This window comes from Marmota flaviventris, chromosome 7 (assembly GCF_047511675.1).
Source record: "Marmota flaviventris isolate mMarFla1 chromosome 7, mMarFla1.hap1, whole genome shotgun sequence".
Taxonomy (NCBI): Eukaryota; Metazoa; Chordata; class Mammalia; order Rodentia; family Sciuridae; genus Marmota; species Marmota flaviventris.
The window spans coordinates 114,623,149-114,640,002 of NC_092504.1; the positions used below are offsets into that span (position 1 = coordinate 114,623,149).

General features: G+C 32.7%; 1 protein-coding gene across 1 annotated transcript in view; it reads right to left on the bottom strand.

Annotated features, from left to right (window-relative positions):
• Nucleotides 1-16,854, bottom strand: part of Gucy1b1 (guanylate cyclase 1 soluble subunit beta 1) — a 42,078-nt gene that overhangs the window by 4,054 nt on the left and 21,170 nt on the right. Inside the window, exons 5-10 of the mRNA XM_027926652.3 lie at nucleotides 10,486-10,683; nucleotides 8,016-8,246; nucleotides 7,131-7,247; nucleotides 6,057-6,190; nucleotides 3,028-3,225; nucleotides 616-853 (exon numbers count right to left, since the gene is read on the bottom strand). Of these exons, the coding sequence (XP_027782453.2) occupies nucleotides 616-853; nucleotides 3,028-3,225; nucleotides 6,057-6,190; nucleotides 7,131-7,247; nucleotides 8,016-8,246; nucleotides 10,486-10,683 (1,116 nt within the window). The remainder of the gene's footprint in view (nucleotides 1-615; nucleotides 854-3,027; nucleotides 3,226-6,056; nucleotides 6,191-7,130; nucleotides 7,248-8,015; nucleotides 8,247-10,485; nucleotides 10,684-16,854) is intronic.

A 16,854-nucleotide genomic window follows, 5' to 3' on the forward strand; every position in this document is an offset into this window, starting at 1 on the left:
TCAGAAAATGACTATAAAATAAATAGTCCCTGTGAACTTATGTTACCCTGGATGCCTAGAGATGGTTTAGTTAACATTCTTGCCTTTATAAAGCACTATTCCACTGACTTTCATTTTTCCAATATTTTATTTGTTTTTAGTTGAAATAAAGGGCAGAAACACTGAATAAATGTTTATCTTCAAATTGATATTATCTAAAAGCAAATCTGAGTCCCAAGGTCCTGTCTAAAGCTCCCCGACTTCTTTACTATGCAAGGCATTTATATAATTCAGTAAAAATGTCTTTTACAGAGTATTAAAATGAATGCTATTATTTCTACTAAATGTGATAAATGACCTGCATGGTTTTGTTACTCAAGTGCAAATGAACTGATGAAGATTTTCTTTTAACCAGGGAATCTTCTGCTCCATAAAACATTGAGCTTGGTTACATGAAAAAGAAAGTTTTATAACAAGAAATAATTATTTAAGAAAACAGTAAATAGTGACTACGTGGAGGCTTACTGACCCAAGACTGCAGCTATGGTCTGAGAATAGGGATAGTAGTGCTTCTGAAGGGGAAGTTCAGAGCTCAGATTCTGAACAGCACTGCAGTGGGTTCTTATAAGGACTTGCCTTATAAACAAAGGGATTTTTCCGTGAATCTGTCAGTGTGTCGAATCTGGTGTAGAGGTCGTTGAGAAGGTTGACAATCTTCATGGCCCCTTCTCCAGATGCATGCTTGCTACAGAAAGCATTGAAGCCCACGATGCCACTGAAGAGGATGGTCACGTTGTCGTATCTTTTGGCAGGCACTGGACGCTTATGCCTCAGTTCATTGGCAACGGATGGAGGGAGGACAGAATACAGCAATCTGTTTGTCAGGGTTAGGAGAAAGCCACTGTGAGAAATGCTGATAATACTTTAGTATTTTTGCTGGTCTTTTCAGAGAGCACCAATGCCATTTGCACAGGGTTTTGATAAAAAAACTTCAAGATTAGTATCACATTCTCTCTATATATGTATATACATATATAACACACACATACATATGTGTACATATATATATATGCATATGTGTAATATATGTATACATTTGTGCATATACATATATATATACATATAAATGTACATGTGTGTATACATACATATATATGCAGAGACAGGAGATATAGAACATATAATTTGTTATTCTAATCACATATATTCCTAAATCCAAGCCTATTCAAACCAAGTCAAAATAAGCCAAACAAATAAGTAGGTAAAACAAAGGATTGGCAATGGAAACTCAGTTTTCATTTATTTTCCCATATATCCTGTTCCTGCTATTATGACATTCACAGTTTGAAAGTGGTCACTATCAGTGCCTAAAACATTGTATGTAAAACACAATAATAGAAACATGTTTACTTCTCATGAAAAAGCAATTCATCTCAATCTTTGTAAAGTAATAAATGAAACAGCACTATTCTGCAGTCTCATTCACACCTCACTTCTTCAAAGAGGTCATTGACAAAACAGGTGGAAATTGGTTTAGACAAGAAAACCTCTTCTTTCTGTAAGCAACACTGAAAATACCACTGTGGCATTGAGGATTGTCCCTTTAGGGACAATTGTGGTGAGCACACAGGTGGAGGAGGAGAGGTGATAGATTAAGGAGATGAGCAGAGACTTGTGGGCTCTTAATAAAAAGAAACAGGAACAAATGAGGTAACCTCATCTTTTCCCTGCCCAAAGCCAAAGGTGAAGTTTAAATATACAAAACAGAGCTGAGCTCTCAATGTTTCTTCTAGCCATAGTGGAATGTCTCCAGTCTTGTATTTCAACATCTAAACAGATAACACCTTATAAAATATTAAAGCTATCTTTGAATAGTAAATGCAAACAGAGTAGAATTATTTAGCTTTAAAGGAAATTAATAGTGACTGGTTTATAACAAAATCACCTTGGAAACCCAACATTTTGTAATCTAATCTAATCTCATGGAAGGATTCTTGAAGTGAAAGAACTCTAAAGATAAAAAAATAAAAAAATAATTTCAGAAAGTCAAACCCACCTTGGGGAAATAAAACAAAGAAATCACCCTGTGATTAGTACTTATCAGCTACACAATTCAAAGACAAGTCGCCCTTGTTCCAGTTCCCCAAACTCTCTGGTTTGGACTCCAGGTCTAGTGTGGTAATTGAAGGCTCTATTCAAATTGACAATTTAGGGGGAAGTAAATTAAGAGCTTTTTCAATATATTATATAGGTTACATAGACATTACATCAGTTTAAATATACATTCTTTGGATTATTAGTTATCTATGTTACTGCTATTGTTTGGAACTGACATTACTATCTTTCAGATTCATAATTCCCAGGCCCTACACTAATTTAGAGTACAAGAAAAGACATCTTTGAAATAAAACAATTAATTCAAAGTTCATTGTTCAGCACCCACCCAACCCTTGGACCAATGAACGTGGTCAGGATACAACTTTTGCATGAATTCAGAATTTGATTTGGATTATTTTTACACTTTTCTGAGAGATATTCTGACCTCTATTCTTTACCTTGATTTCTAAAAATAGAAGACATATTTTTCTTATCTTTGAGACTGATATATTTTCTTATTCATATTTTCTTTTTTTAAGAGAGAGAGAGAGAGAATTTTTTAATGTTTATTTTTTAGTTTTCGGTGGACACAACATCTTTGTTTTGTATGTGGTGCTGAGGATCAAACCCGGGCAGCACGCGTGCCAGGAGAGCGAGCTACCGCTTGAGCCACATCCCCAGCCCTCATATTTTCTTTCTACAGCAAACTATGGCTGGCGATGTAGCTCAGTGGTAGAGCAATTGTCTGGTAGCCATGAGACACTGGGTTCCAGCCCCCGCATTTAAATAAATAAATAAATATTAAGTAAATAAATAAGAGCAAAGTAGAAGATTTTACCTACTGTTCTAGATATACATCAGTCCCATGATTTTTTAGCCTTGATAGCAATCTTAACTATAGTATCATCATAATATGAGTAAAACTTTGTCCTTATTTAACCATATTCTTACGTGTCTGTCTTTTTCTTTTCATCTTCCAGGGCTCTTAATGTGAGCTGCAGTCTGTCCGTGAGAATTTCCAGTTCTTGGGTTAGTTTGTATTCCTCCCTGAATTGTTCTCCCAAGAGAACAAGGTCGCGGGTGGCATCGTGCAGAGGGATGTCACTCAGATACAGACCTCTCCTTGTCAAATCATCCAGGTTCATCACACTGTCATATAGAGAAATAAGACAAACTCACTCCCAACTTGTTCCCGTGACAAGATCAGCCCTGATTACTGTCACGGAGCATCGTCCTGATAACTCCTACCATTCAAAGGCAGGGTAAAGAAAAAAATGATGGAGAATTGAATTAATAATATGACTTTAGTAAATTAGATATTTAAAGATCTATCAAAAGACAGTGAGCTCGAGATGCATTTTCATCAGGTTGTATTTTTTGGAATCAAAGAGTGTGCAGAAAATGGGTCTATGGAATATGCTTAATATGTACTTAATACAAAGTTGCTATTTATAATTTTCTAGAATTTTTCCTTATTATAAACAAAGGAGGAAAAATCTATCTTAGCAGAAATGATGCTTCTTTTGAGAAACTAGTTCATTTTTACCTATGGGTTCTATGAATCTTATAACTGGCTGTATTTCTCATTTGAACACAACGTTTAAAAGTTTACAATATTTATTACCCATCTTCAACATATATTTATGTACTTAAGAGACCTTTTGTGCTATTCTTACTTTTTGTTTTCAGTTCTTCTTCGGTGCTTATTCTCTTTGACTAATTTTTCTCATTTTTTGAAGCATTATTTGACCTTGCTGAATCCTACTGCACTCTTTGTAACTTGTTATATTTGGAATGACTTAATAATGTTTATTGAGTCAGCCAATATCTGGTAAGTGAAAAGTTCACGGCTCTTAAAAATTCAACTCACACATCTTAAGGTTACATTATTGCTTTGAATTCTGTAAATGCAAAGGAATTCTGGTTACTCTGAATAATAATTTCTCTAAAATGACAAAATCAGGTTATGACTTTACTAAACAACTTTAAATTAACAGAAGTTTCTCTTGCAATAAATTATCAGCAGAAATGTCCATAAATCTAAGCAAAAATTAGCATGGCAATATACAAAATAAAATAAAGATTTTATTAATGAAGTAGTCTCTTTAGATATTTTGTTAAATGGAATAGGTAAGATGAAGCCCACTTGCAGAAATAAACCTATTTAGAAAAAGGCATTGGCCAAATGGTATGTAAGACCTGCCTATAAGCAGAGAAAAAATGGATTATTATAAGTTTAAAATGGAAATGATTGGTAAAAAATGTTCATAATGAGTTAGAAAATTTAATCAAATTATAAGTATCTCACTGTCTTAAAAAAGTTATTTTAATGAGCTAGCAAAACATTTTTTCTTCAATTTAAACCAATCATTCAGAAATTATTTATCATACAAGTAAGACTGCTTTACTTAATCTCTTGGTTTATATAATGTGAGAACAATCTTTCTGTGCACATGAGCAGGTCTAAGAATGTCTCACTATAGGACAAATTTCTAGATATGGCAGTGAACAAATATACTCAAAGCTGGTTGTGGTGGTGCAAGCCTGTAAATTCCAGCCCCTTGGGAGGCTAAGTCAGGAGGATTGCAAGCTCAAAGCCAGCCTCAGCAACTTAGTGAGGTCCTAAGGTCATCTCTCTAAACAAAGTATAAAAAAGGTCTGGAGATGTGGTTCAGCATTTAAGCCCCCCCAGGTCCAATCTCCAGCACAAAACAAAACAACAAAAAAACCCCAAACAAACAAACAAACAACAACAACAAAGAAAAACAGAGTACATGCCAAAATTTCTGCTTCTGCTTTCAAAGACACCTTTCTTTCCATGAACAGAAATTGTACCTATTCATGAGCTGTTATTCTACTGAAGCTCAACATGGAAAGAGGCAAAGGAGAAAAAAAAATACTATTGATAGCAGGTGAGATACTATTAGATCAATTTAATTTATTTACACCCCATAATTTTGTCTCTTTTATTTCCATAACATGTAATTTCCAGAAAATATCATTATTATTCTTATATTGTCATATATATTAACATTTGATTGAATAATATGTAATTGATATTTAATACAATTAATTGTTTAATAATATATTGTTCTTATGTGTTAATACTACAGTTATAATATTAAGAGAGGTTCTTACTAAGTTTGTTAGATTTTTCAGAAATTATAATGTAGCATCTTTTAACAGAAAGAGATCTTGGTGAAGTTAAATTAAAAATTTAACCAATAATCCACCAAAAAAGTGCTTTCTCAAATGTGTTAGTAGAGAATGCACATGCATTTTAGTTTTACAAAGTTAGAAATATACAAAATATCACCTAATAACAAACCCCCACAGTTATCTTTTCCTGTTGTTCTAAAGCAAATTTAGATATATTTTTATATTCTGGATTCCCATGCATCTTTTAGTAAAATATTTCTCAAACTGTAAAAATACCAATGCATAGATTTGTTCCTTTTTGATGTTTATTATAAACAACATATTCTACATAAATTTCAATTTAACAATATATGTTGACTAGTGTATCTTATAAAATCATTAAATAATTTTAATATGAAATAACTGAAATCCAAAAATCATTAGCATCCTTCTACAATTTTTGCCCACATACTATAGAAAGGTTCATTTCTGGGTGCCAAAGGTATCCATGTCTTTATGCCATCATATTGGATACTTTTATTTTTAATCAAATCTCTTGAATATACAATAATATACAATTAGCTAACTACAGATTAGATATCCCATGATACAGTGGCATATAGAACTTTGCAAACGGATTTAGACATGACAATAGATTGTGTGACTTCTTCTGAGTGCAACAAATGTTAAATGAGATCATTTTTGTTATGGAGAAGTATAACAAAGGTTGGAAAATCCTATTACACTTTAACATAGGTAAACATGATGGACTATAATGTTATTGAACTCCTGTTAGCTAAAGATGGTACTTATATCTGTAACGATCAATCAAAAAATATTACCTTGGTGAACACAGAAAAAGTATGCTGTCTGCTTCAGGTAAGTAGATCATTTGACCCTTGAGACGTAAGCAGCTGATCTCAGTCCCAGTCAGTTCATCCTCACATTCTAATTTCTCTACATCCAGTAATCCTTCCTTGAAAAGGCAAGACATAACCATTAAATAGTGCCTTTCTCCCTACGCGCAATTCAGCAACAAGGACACACATTCCTCATTTCCCCCCATGCATAAAGAAGAATAAGTGCCTCATAGCAGGAGAGGGCATTTCAACAGGTGATAAGCATAAGTGGTGACATTATGATAGACACTACAGAAAAGTGAATGGATGGTCTCTTCTGAACTCACAAAAGTGGTATCTACTGCTCATATATTTAAAGTTTTCATGAATCTTGTTTTCCCTTATTTTTCCAGTATGGCTACAACATATATTACCAGGTTCTACCAAAGAATAAACCAAGCCAATCCTGTATTCACAGAGTAGCTGAAAGCAGTCAGTTCCAAATATATAAAAATGTATAGGTATGGCCTTAGGGAGAGATTTAAGAAGGATAAAATGTATCCAAGGTAAACTACCTTTGCTATAATTATTCCAAAAACACAAACTGTGCGATCTGGACACTATCTTAATTATCAACCACATGATATTTTATCTCTTTTGTTTTCCCACAAAATGGCACCAAGAAAAATAAACAAGTAAGAATAAATGGCTTAGGGTGAACTTCAAAAAAAATCAAAAACTGTTCTTCTCATTTCTAAAATAAGTTGTCAACACTGCATAGGGAGTAGAAGATGATGATTTTACTATGATATGACACTGGACTATCCCAGTGAAACTTCTAAAACTCAGTTCCATAAATTTTGATCAGATAATACAGCTCATGTTTCTTAGCCACACTTCAAATCACTAACATCACCTTTTAGATAAGCATGTTTTTGAGGTTTGGCTTTTATCTTGCTATAACTTCTCCATCTCACAGAATGTCACAGTAGATAATTTTCTCTTCTGATCATGTCTAATTAGTGACACAACTAACTTATACTCTACAATGTCTTTAATGCAATAAGATCTTATTACCTTGCTTCTCAATACAAAAACGGTATTGATATGTGAAAGGATCCCATGGAAACTAATATCAATATGAGGACGAACCAGAGAGAAGACAGACAGAAGGCTGCAGTTCCCAGGCTGGAGCTAGAATGTAGATAAAGAGCAAAGGTTACTTCAGTAGTTGAAATCAATTTTATGATTTTGTATTAATAACTGCATTAAACCAGCTCAATTATTTTTTTAAAAAAAAATTGGAACTACTGTATAAGAAACATATCTCAACAATGGATTCAAATCCCCCTGTATGCAACTCAGTGGTCAAGTGGACATCAAGTAGTTGCATTAACATAAACCCTAGTGTGGATTCAGACAATTAATATCCAAATATAAGCTGATGCAAATAAAATAAGCATTTTCAGAGGAACAAATAAGGAAAATCTGTCTTCAAAATCTAGCATTATATGTTAAATGCCTGGTTAAATGCCCATGTCCTTTGATGCTTTTTCTTCTAAACCCCATGACAATCTTTGTTCTTTTTTTTTTTAATTTTCTTCTTTTATCTGAATATGTTAATGGTTGATTTTCAAAGCTGTGTAGAAGGTAGATATGCAATAAATATTTACTCAATAAATGAAAAAATAAATAAAATCTGTTAACAGCAAGTTCCCCATTTTGTAATTAAAACTAGTTATATTATTCTCACAAATATTTCCTGTTGCCCCATAAGTGATCAAAGCAGAAACAAATAAACAAATTTCCTAAGGAAAGTTGCAGTATTTCAACTATATTGTTGATAAAAATTTATGGGATGTGTGATATGCTTCATTACTTGATATAGTCAAAGGGTTAAATGAATGAAGGGCCACATGTATCAAAGCTACCAGGTCCCAAGGCAGTAAGCCATCATTTTACCTGGGGGAGCACTCTGTATATGGCATTGCCACATTGAGTGACCACTAGGTCCCGGTCAAATATTATGTGAAAAGGAAAAGCTTTGCAGAAGGTATATGGGCTGATGCGTGATTCCTGGGTACCATTTTCTTCAAATCTGTCAAGATCTTCGTAAAAATCTTCTTCTTTTGACTCTTTTTCCTCAATTAAGAATTGAGTATGATCACATTCTTCATTTCTCTGCTGAATAACCTAGATGCCAAAGAGGGGAAATGACATTAACTGTCTGTATTTCAGTTGAGATAGCACCTCTAAATATAAGAAACTGGTTATGAGAATTACATTTAGAAGGTTAGTTGTAAAATATTAAAATATATGCAAATATACACATGTTTAAAACAGAAAATATTTCTGAGCATTGATGTATGAAATTTGATGATTGAATAATTGTTATTTACAAATATGGTATCTGCTCTCCCCACCCTGTGACCCATATGGCCTCTTAGGGGTAGAATTAGGGGAAAACACACTCCTCAGACTGGTGTTTTTTATAGGCACATTCATATAATGAAAAACCTACAAACCCCACAAGGAAACAATACTTAATATGATAAAAATAATATTTAAAGACAGTGAAAAATTAATACAGAGAGATGTATATTTTAAAGTATATGCAATGTCCTTTTTAATTTGTCAATTAGCAAGTAAAAAATCACAATAGTCTAGGTAGGGTCCTAAAAAGGAGGCAACAGTAAAGACATCTGCATTAAGGCTCACTTGGGCTAGATGTATTCATTTGATATCAAGATTTTAAAAAGGGGATCTCATGAAAATAGAGAAAATAGACAGCAGACGAACAAAGTAGAGGAAGATGATCGGGAAGGAGGGAGAAGGAAAAGGAAGGAGGGAATGAAATCTGCCAAAATATGCTATTTTCATGAGTATACCACAGTAAATCATATATATATATGTATATATATATATATATATATATATATATTTATAATGCATAAATTACAATGATAATAATAATAATAAAATAAATAATAATAAAAGAGAGATCAATAAAGCAATTAGATCAGGATAGAAAAGAGGAAAGAGAAAGGAAAGATACTGGGGAATGAAATTAATCAAATTAGGTTATGTGCATATATGGATATGGCTAATGAATCCCAGTATTATATATAATTATAGTGCACCAATAAAAAGTAAAGTAAATGTATGAAGTATCTAAGAATAAATCTGATAAAAGATGTGAAGGATCTGTATAGAGAAAGAAAACTATATAATCTTACTGAGAGAAAGTAAAGAAGACCTAAATAAATGCAGTGAAATGCCATATTTGCATATCTGCAAAAAAAAAAAAAAAAAAACGAAGATTGGAAATGAGATGCATATACTATTTTAATTTTATTCCAGTAAGATTTCCATTCATGGATGTATTTCAAACCTCTATGCAAGGTTTTAATTTTTAAGTGTATCTGGATTTGATAATGTCACATTACACATAGTGCACATTCTAAATGGATAAAACTAAAGATGCACCCGCAAATCACCAACAGGTAAGAACTGACAACTACCAAAAGAAAATCATATATTTTAACATGACATGACTAGATAAAATACATGAGATACTTTTCTAACATAATCAGTTTAAATGTTGCAGTTTTATTTTGTATAATACTGTAGTTTGAAAGTTTGGGACTTTCCATGGTATTAGAACATAACTATGATAGCTAAGAAAGTACTGCCCATTAGATGGTCATTAAAGACAGTCAAAATAGGATATCTCTGTCTCCACGTAGTTCAAATGTAGGCTCACTACAAAATGCCACTTGAACTTGAATATGCTGAACACATAAAAAGAAGCTCACTGGGAGAGATTATACTGACAGAAAAACAATGATTCCCTTTGTTGCAGTTACTCTATTATTGCCTTGAAATTAGCACTTAAAACTAGTGAAGTATATTATTAATAGTAGTTCAAGTTTTGAAGTTCCAGATCTGGCTTCTTTGACCAAAAACTTTTTTTTTAAAATGCCAAAATTTCAGTTGAAAAGAAGAATAAAACATTGCAGCTATATTTCAAGGCAAAAAAAAAATCACCCCCCCAAAAAAATCTGTAAAATAATATCTAATTTTATACTATGGATATCTTGCAGGCTGAAATCCACAACTCGGTTAGTTACACAATCTCCTGCTTCCCAGCTGGTGTGTGTGTGCTCACAGGGAATGCAAAGAAATTTCTTCTTGCCTTAAGCAATGTATATTCAGAAAGAAACTCTGCTGGCACAAGCAATAAAAAAATATCCAGTATAATGCATTCTAAGGCCAAATATAGAAGATTACTGGTGTTTTCACTGTTCTAGGTTACACATATTTCTAGTAAAGTCCATTAGCATCAATCACAATAGGTAAATTCAGAATATTGATTTTAATATATTTACAAGTGTCATATGTGTTAAGAAGAGTCTCCAGCATGGTGCATTACCTTCATGTCAATTTCAGTTCCATGTATTTGCTGAGCTACTGTTTTGATGATTCCAATGACAATATCCTGTAGTCCTTCTCTCTCTGAGTAGTAGTGAAGAATGAGTCCCTTGCCCTTTTCTGCATCAGTGCACCTGAAGGAAGGTGCCCGCATACCTGGGTAGATGGTAGCAAGATGGTCATGCAGAGCATCAAGATTCTGCAGGGAAGAGTAAAGAGGGATGGATAAAAAGCACTTCCACAATGACAGTGAACTTCAGAAGAGCAAGATACGGGAAAAAGGCTCAAAGCTGAGTTTATTTGTCAGCTCGGCAGAGCAAACATTCAGATGGCACATTTTTCACTTGCTACACTGAGAAATCTCCAGGGCAAGTGCCACAGGAAATTGAAACTAAAATAGTACAATTAAAAATATATATCTATGGCCACTAATAGCACACTTTAAGAATGGACAAAGAAATGGCATGTAAAGAAAATGCCTGACATTGTCACATTGTCTGTTTTCACTTTTCAAAAATTTCTCTCTGCTGTGATGATTCTGGTGAGGATTAAATGTTAACTAATCCTTAAAAAAAAAAAAAAAAGAAAAAGAAAATGCCTGAGCCAGATAAAAGATAGAGTTTGAAGGCTAAAGCAAAGATAGGCATATTTTTAGGAGTTTTAGGTAGTTGTATATTCATCTTGTAATAAGCAATAGGGAATACCCTTCAGTTTATACTGTGATCCTCAGACTTAGTTTTTATTTTAATATCAATCTTAGAGTGGTGAGGTTATGAAAAATATAAGTATATTATTTTATGGAGTGATATTTTAGAAGTTTAAAGCACATTTTAGAAATGAAAGGAGCATATTTCTCCACATTCACTAACAGTCTTCAATAAAGATAAAAAGTCATGGAAAGCTTGTGAAATAATTAACTTTTGGAATTGAGGTCTTGGAAAACTGATAAATTGGCTAGTAAATATTTTCTATTCTTGTAGACTTACATTAGTTTAGAACATGCTAAATTTCCTAGAGTCTTATATTAGTCATATACAAAACTGGTTCCTATAAATATTATCACAATAAGTGATGCAAACTATACTTTTAACTTGGTCCAATGTGACTTTCAAAATAATAATTCACAATTCATGTGTAAGTGTGTGTGTGCATTGCCCATAATATACACACACAGCCAACATGGTCACGAAGGCTGTCACTCTAATGCTCAAATAGGTAAATCTGGTGTCTTTTTGTATTGCCTCATCTATACAGTGCTTTCTCTTTTCTTCCTCAATATTACATCTGTTAAAATCAAGTCAGGCTAGTTCTTAACAAAAGCATCAAATCATTCTAATCGCTTCTAGAGGCTGCAGTGGCTGTGTAAAGATAATCCAATGTGGCAGACAACAAGTGTTACACAGCTGATATTACTTACAAACCCTTGAATCTTAAATTTATATTTTGTTCAGTTGAATGGTACAAGGCGTTCCTCCTATGACAAGTTCTTCTCATGGGGATTCTTCCCTGCCTGAGAAGGGACAGCTTGAGGGCTGCACTTCATGACCCTTGAGATCCTTTTCACTTATATTGATGCTGGGAAAAATCTCATGAAAGATAATGTGCTGAGAAGAAAAAAATCGCCAAAATATGTTTTTCCTTTTAGCTTCATGTGCCACAAATTCCTTCTAAATCAAAATTGAGTTTGTGGCTGAATTAAGGGCATTTGTCTAATATAGTCAGGCTCAGAACTATGGTTTATTTGAAAGAAAAAAAAAGACTCAAGCAAGCATTTAATTTTTTTTCAATTTTTTCTTTATTTCATAAGACAATAGGCCCATACCACTTTCATACCCACCTATTTTCGTCTTGTGTCATATGTATTATTAGCACATTTTTACACAAATCAATGTCTATATAAGAAATGGTACCATTTCTGTTAGCAGTAACCCTAATGCTCAGGCATGTCAGAGACTGGATACAATCACCCACACCTGGTATTTGATGGGTCACTAAAGATAGGTACTACACCATGTATGTGGGTGGAGCCATTTTAATCTAAATAGAGTTACTGATAATATCAAGACCTTAATATTGGTAATAAATTCTGCTTCAATTTATCACTTAAGGCAAATAGAATACAGAAAAAAACTGAGTGAGAATGTTCACATTTTAAGTAACCAACTTTTCTGTGGTAACAAACTCTCTGGAGATTTGCTGTTTTATTGAATTTACTATTAATTAAATGGACAAGTAAAGTGCTTTTCTGGAGCATAAAAGATTTAACACCACTTTGTAATATTGATTTTCTTTAGATAGTCTCTAACATAAAAAATGCCCCTGGGACTTCTTTAGTTACAGCTTTCTTTACTTGGTTTTACTCTCAAAATTAAAGTGATTTCCACAGCCTGCCTACTTGAAGAAACAGGATTAATGATTATAAATTAAATTATTTTATTTGAGTGTTATTATACTGCTAATATATGTACCACCTTCATCTTTAGGACCACAATTATTGTGGCAGCCTCAAAAAGGTACAAAAACAGTTTCTTAGAATAGCTGAGACAAAACCTTTTCTACATTTAATATTCTATCTAAATGAAGCTGATTATTAATCACTGTGTGGTTACAATGTATTCTGAAGAAAAACAGTTTCATCTCAAAAATGATAATCTGTATCATTTCTAAATATACCCATGAAAGCAAGTACACTAAGAAAAGAGCTGTGTAGTCTAATACAAAGCACACACACACACACACACACAAAAGAATGAATTACACATATACACATATATGAATGAAACCCAAAGAGAAATGGAATATATATATATATATATATATATATATATATATATATATATATATATATATACACACACACACACAAACACACACCACACACTGCAGTACAGGTAGGTTTCCAGGAAATTAAAAGTATGATTATATTGATTCTTCCTGCTTTTGTGAAATAAATGAGAGAAAGAGAATGAGAAAGAGAAGAGAGGAGAGGATAGAGAGGAGGTCCATGCACCTATTTTATGTTGAGATAATGAAAGGTTAGTCTGAGAATTCAATTTCATTTCAAATTGTTTTGATATCATTTTGCTGTTCATTCTACATCCAAAATGAATGTACTTTTTTCTACTCAGGAATGCTTCTACCCAGAAGTTCATATTACCCTGTCACCTGACATTTATCATTTGTAAAAGAAAAATTAGTTTCCGGTATCCTGGGAAACTATACTGAAGTTCCAGATTTAGTATGCTCCACCGATTTAGGAAACAAAAGACAATTTATTATTTCTTTGATAAATGCTTTAAAGTTAAATGTTTTTAAAGATCTCAGAATATTGCAAAATATGTATAAACTTCTTTTTTTAAATATGCTTGCCAAAATAAGCTCAGACATAATTACATGGTATGAAGAAATTCACTACTTCATTTTCTTGCTTCCTTTATATATAATCCAGAATTCCTAAATGATCAACAGAAATGAATTTAATAAGACCTTGCCTTGAAATTTTTAAAAAAAAAAAAAGAGATTTTTTTTTTTTAGTCTTCAAGAATGGTAACCTAGCAGATGAGGAAAAGGTAATTGTCTATATTGAGATTAGTGAAGTTGAGATCTGAAATAAACTTAAAAATCAATAATTACAAATCTCTCTGTTTCTTTCTCTCTCTGAAGGAGGATGAAACACATTTCCTTTGTTTTTATTCCTCAGACCTCTGAAAAATAGGACCAGCACCAACCTTTTAAAATGAGAATCCTGGGGTGAGGAGCAGGTAGGGGGGCAGGAAAGATGGTGGAATAAGGTGGACATCATTACCCTAGTACACGTATGACTGCATATATGGTGCGATGCTACATCATGTACAACTAGAGAAATAAAAAGTCATGCTGCAATTGTGTACAATGAACCAAAATGCATTCTGCTGTCATATATACCTATTTATTAAAATAAATTATTTAATTAATAAAAAAATAAAATGAGAATCCTGTACCTTAAAAATCATTGTTTAGGTTTTCTAAGAAAGAAGTCATTTTGGAAATTGAAGATTAAAATTTTCAACAAACAAGACCTAAATAAAATGGCAAACCCAATCCTGGATAAAGGAAATTGCAAAGGATATAGAATAAGATGAAAGCAAGTAAGAGGTTAATGCTTTAATGACACTTTTCTGAGACTTTTTCCAGCAAGTTTTAAAAGAAATATTTCCTTAAGGAATAGGCTTCTACCTGAAAAAAATTAACAAAGTAAAAATCCCTATTTGAAAGAAATTGTACCAATCATTAAAATTATTTAAATTGGAATAGGTTTGCATTAAAAATATTTATCATTACCACTCTTGACATGCATATTTTAATTAAAGAATAATGAAAATAGTCAAAGATCTATACATATGTAAGATATTCCACTTACTCTTGTGCTTTTAAACCCATGTTTTAAAAAGATCCTGCATATATAATATGACATTTGACAGTTAATTGATGGTCTGTGAAAGTATACAAAAGATATTCAAAGAGCAATGTCTTCTAGTTCTAAATTATTCTTTTTCTTCCATCACAAGCCTCTTAAAAGAAAACTAAATCCTCTTGTGTCAATTTTAAAATTGCAGGCTGTAGAAATTGACATTTTGGATACTAATTTGGATGCTAAGAAAACAGTTTCTTTTAAAATTTAAAAGTTAAAAATAAAGTGAATAATGCATTCTTTTCTAAGAAATATAAATAATTTAGGGAAGTATTAGAATTTTACAGCTGTTCAGGAAAATCCTCATATTTCCCAAAATAGCCTTTAGCACAAACATTTAAGAATTAGATCAGTCATCAATCCCAGATTGTTGCTGGTGGGCTGGCCAAATCACAATGTTGTATTTTCTAAGCCAAAACCTGGAGCCAACTGGATATGAAGAAAATCCTTTTGCAGGCTGAACAGAGGCACTGAATGAAGAACTTGAATATTGGTTAGCTAAGAGAATCAGTGAAACTGTCAAATGGTCACTATAACCAAGATCAATTTAAGGACCCAGTATCTCCAGCCAACAATGAAAGAATAAACATTCTTTTAAATGTTCAGTTGAGACCCTTATGCATATTTAAACAGGACCATAATTTAAATCCAGACTGGCCTCTAAAATTGCATTTTGCCTGTTTAATTTTCAATAATTAACCTGGCAGCCTTTGACGCTCATTTTAATTTCATCTTAACTCTGTAAAATTCTTGGGGAAGTAAAGAATCTACAATGTAATTGAGCAACACCACTGAAATTGAATTGGCCATCCTGTTTAGGGTCCCATTCTCAGAGGTCATATATCATCCTAGCAAACATGGCTTATTCAAAGAACTTGGCTCATTGTACAATTGCGCGTGCGCGGGCACACACACACACACACACACACACTAGCACAGACTTAAAATATAAAGGGAAAATAATATACACACTACTGTTTCAGTTATACATTGTTTTATATCAAACCACTGCAAAACTTACTGGCTAAAAACAACATTTTATTATTGTCTTGTATGGTTCTGTGGGACATCTGAGAACAAAAGTTCTTGCACTGGTTTGGAGTCAGTTGGAAACTGGGGCTGGGGTTATCAGAGTGCTGTAGCTGGCTACTTTTTCAAAATAGATTACTCAAATGGCTAGTATTTATGGCTGGCTATTTGCTTCAGCTCAGCCAGGTCATGGCCTGTCTATGTGGCTTGTGCTTCTCATTTCATGTGCCTGGGTTCCTACAGAGATCATCCCATGAGCAACTCCTCCCAAATATCCAGGAGGCAACCTCAAGATTTTTTCTCCCGTTAACTAGAAAGTTTCAAAATGACACTTTGGTCATATTCCATGGGTCAAACAATAAGTAAAGCCAACTCAGATTGATGGGAAAGGGAATCACACCCCTTGATAGGGGATAGCAAAAATCATAACTGTAGAAGTGCAGATGTGGTAAGAAATGTTGCAGCGATTTTTGAAAAATATAATCTCCCAATATGCAATGAAACATTTGAAACCATGGATTTAAAGTGGAAATACCACCAAAGTGGATATTTCTTATTGACTACTTTCTTATGGAGACTTCAAATCCCATATATTCTCTGCAGTGTTTTAATCAACATACTAGAAGCTTCAAATAGAAATTTATATAGCAAAAGCATGGGACCACATAATTAATTGCTTATTTAAACATAAGAAAATGGAAAAATAGACAAAATTTCATGTTGAATATGATCTTACCTTTAAAAGAATATATAAAATTAAATATTTAAAATTTAATATAAATTAATATATAAAATTCAAACATCAAAATAAAAAAACTTATTATTTCTTTCTCATGTGGATATATATCATGTTATAATTAGTTTCAACAAAAATAAAAAAATTATTACTTT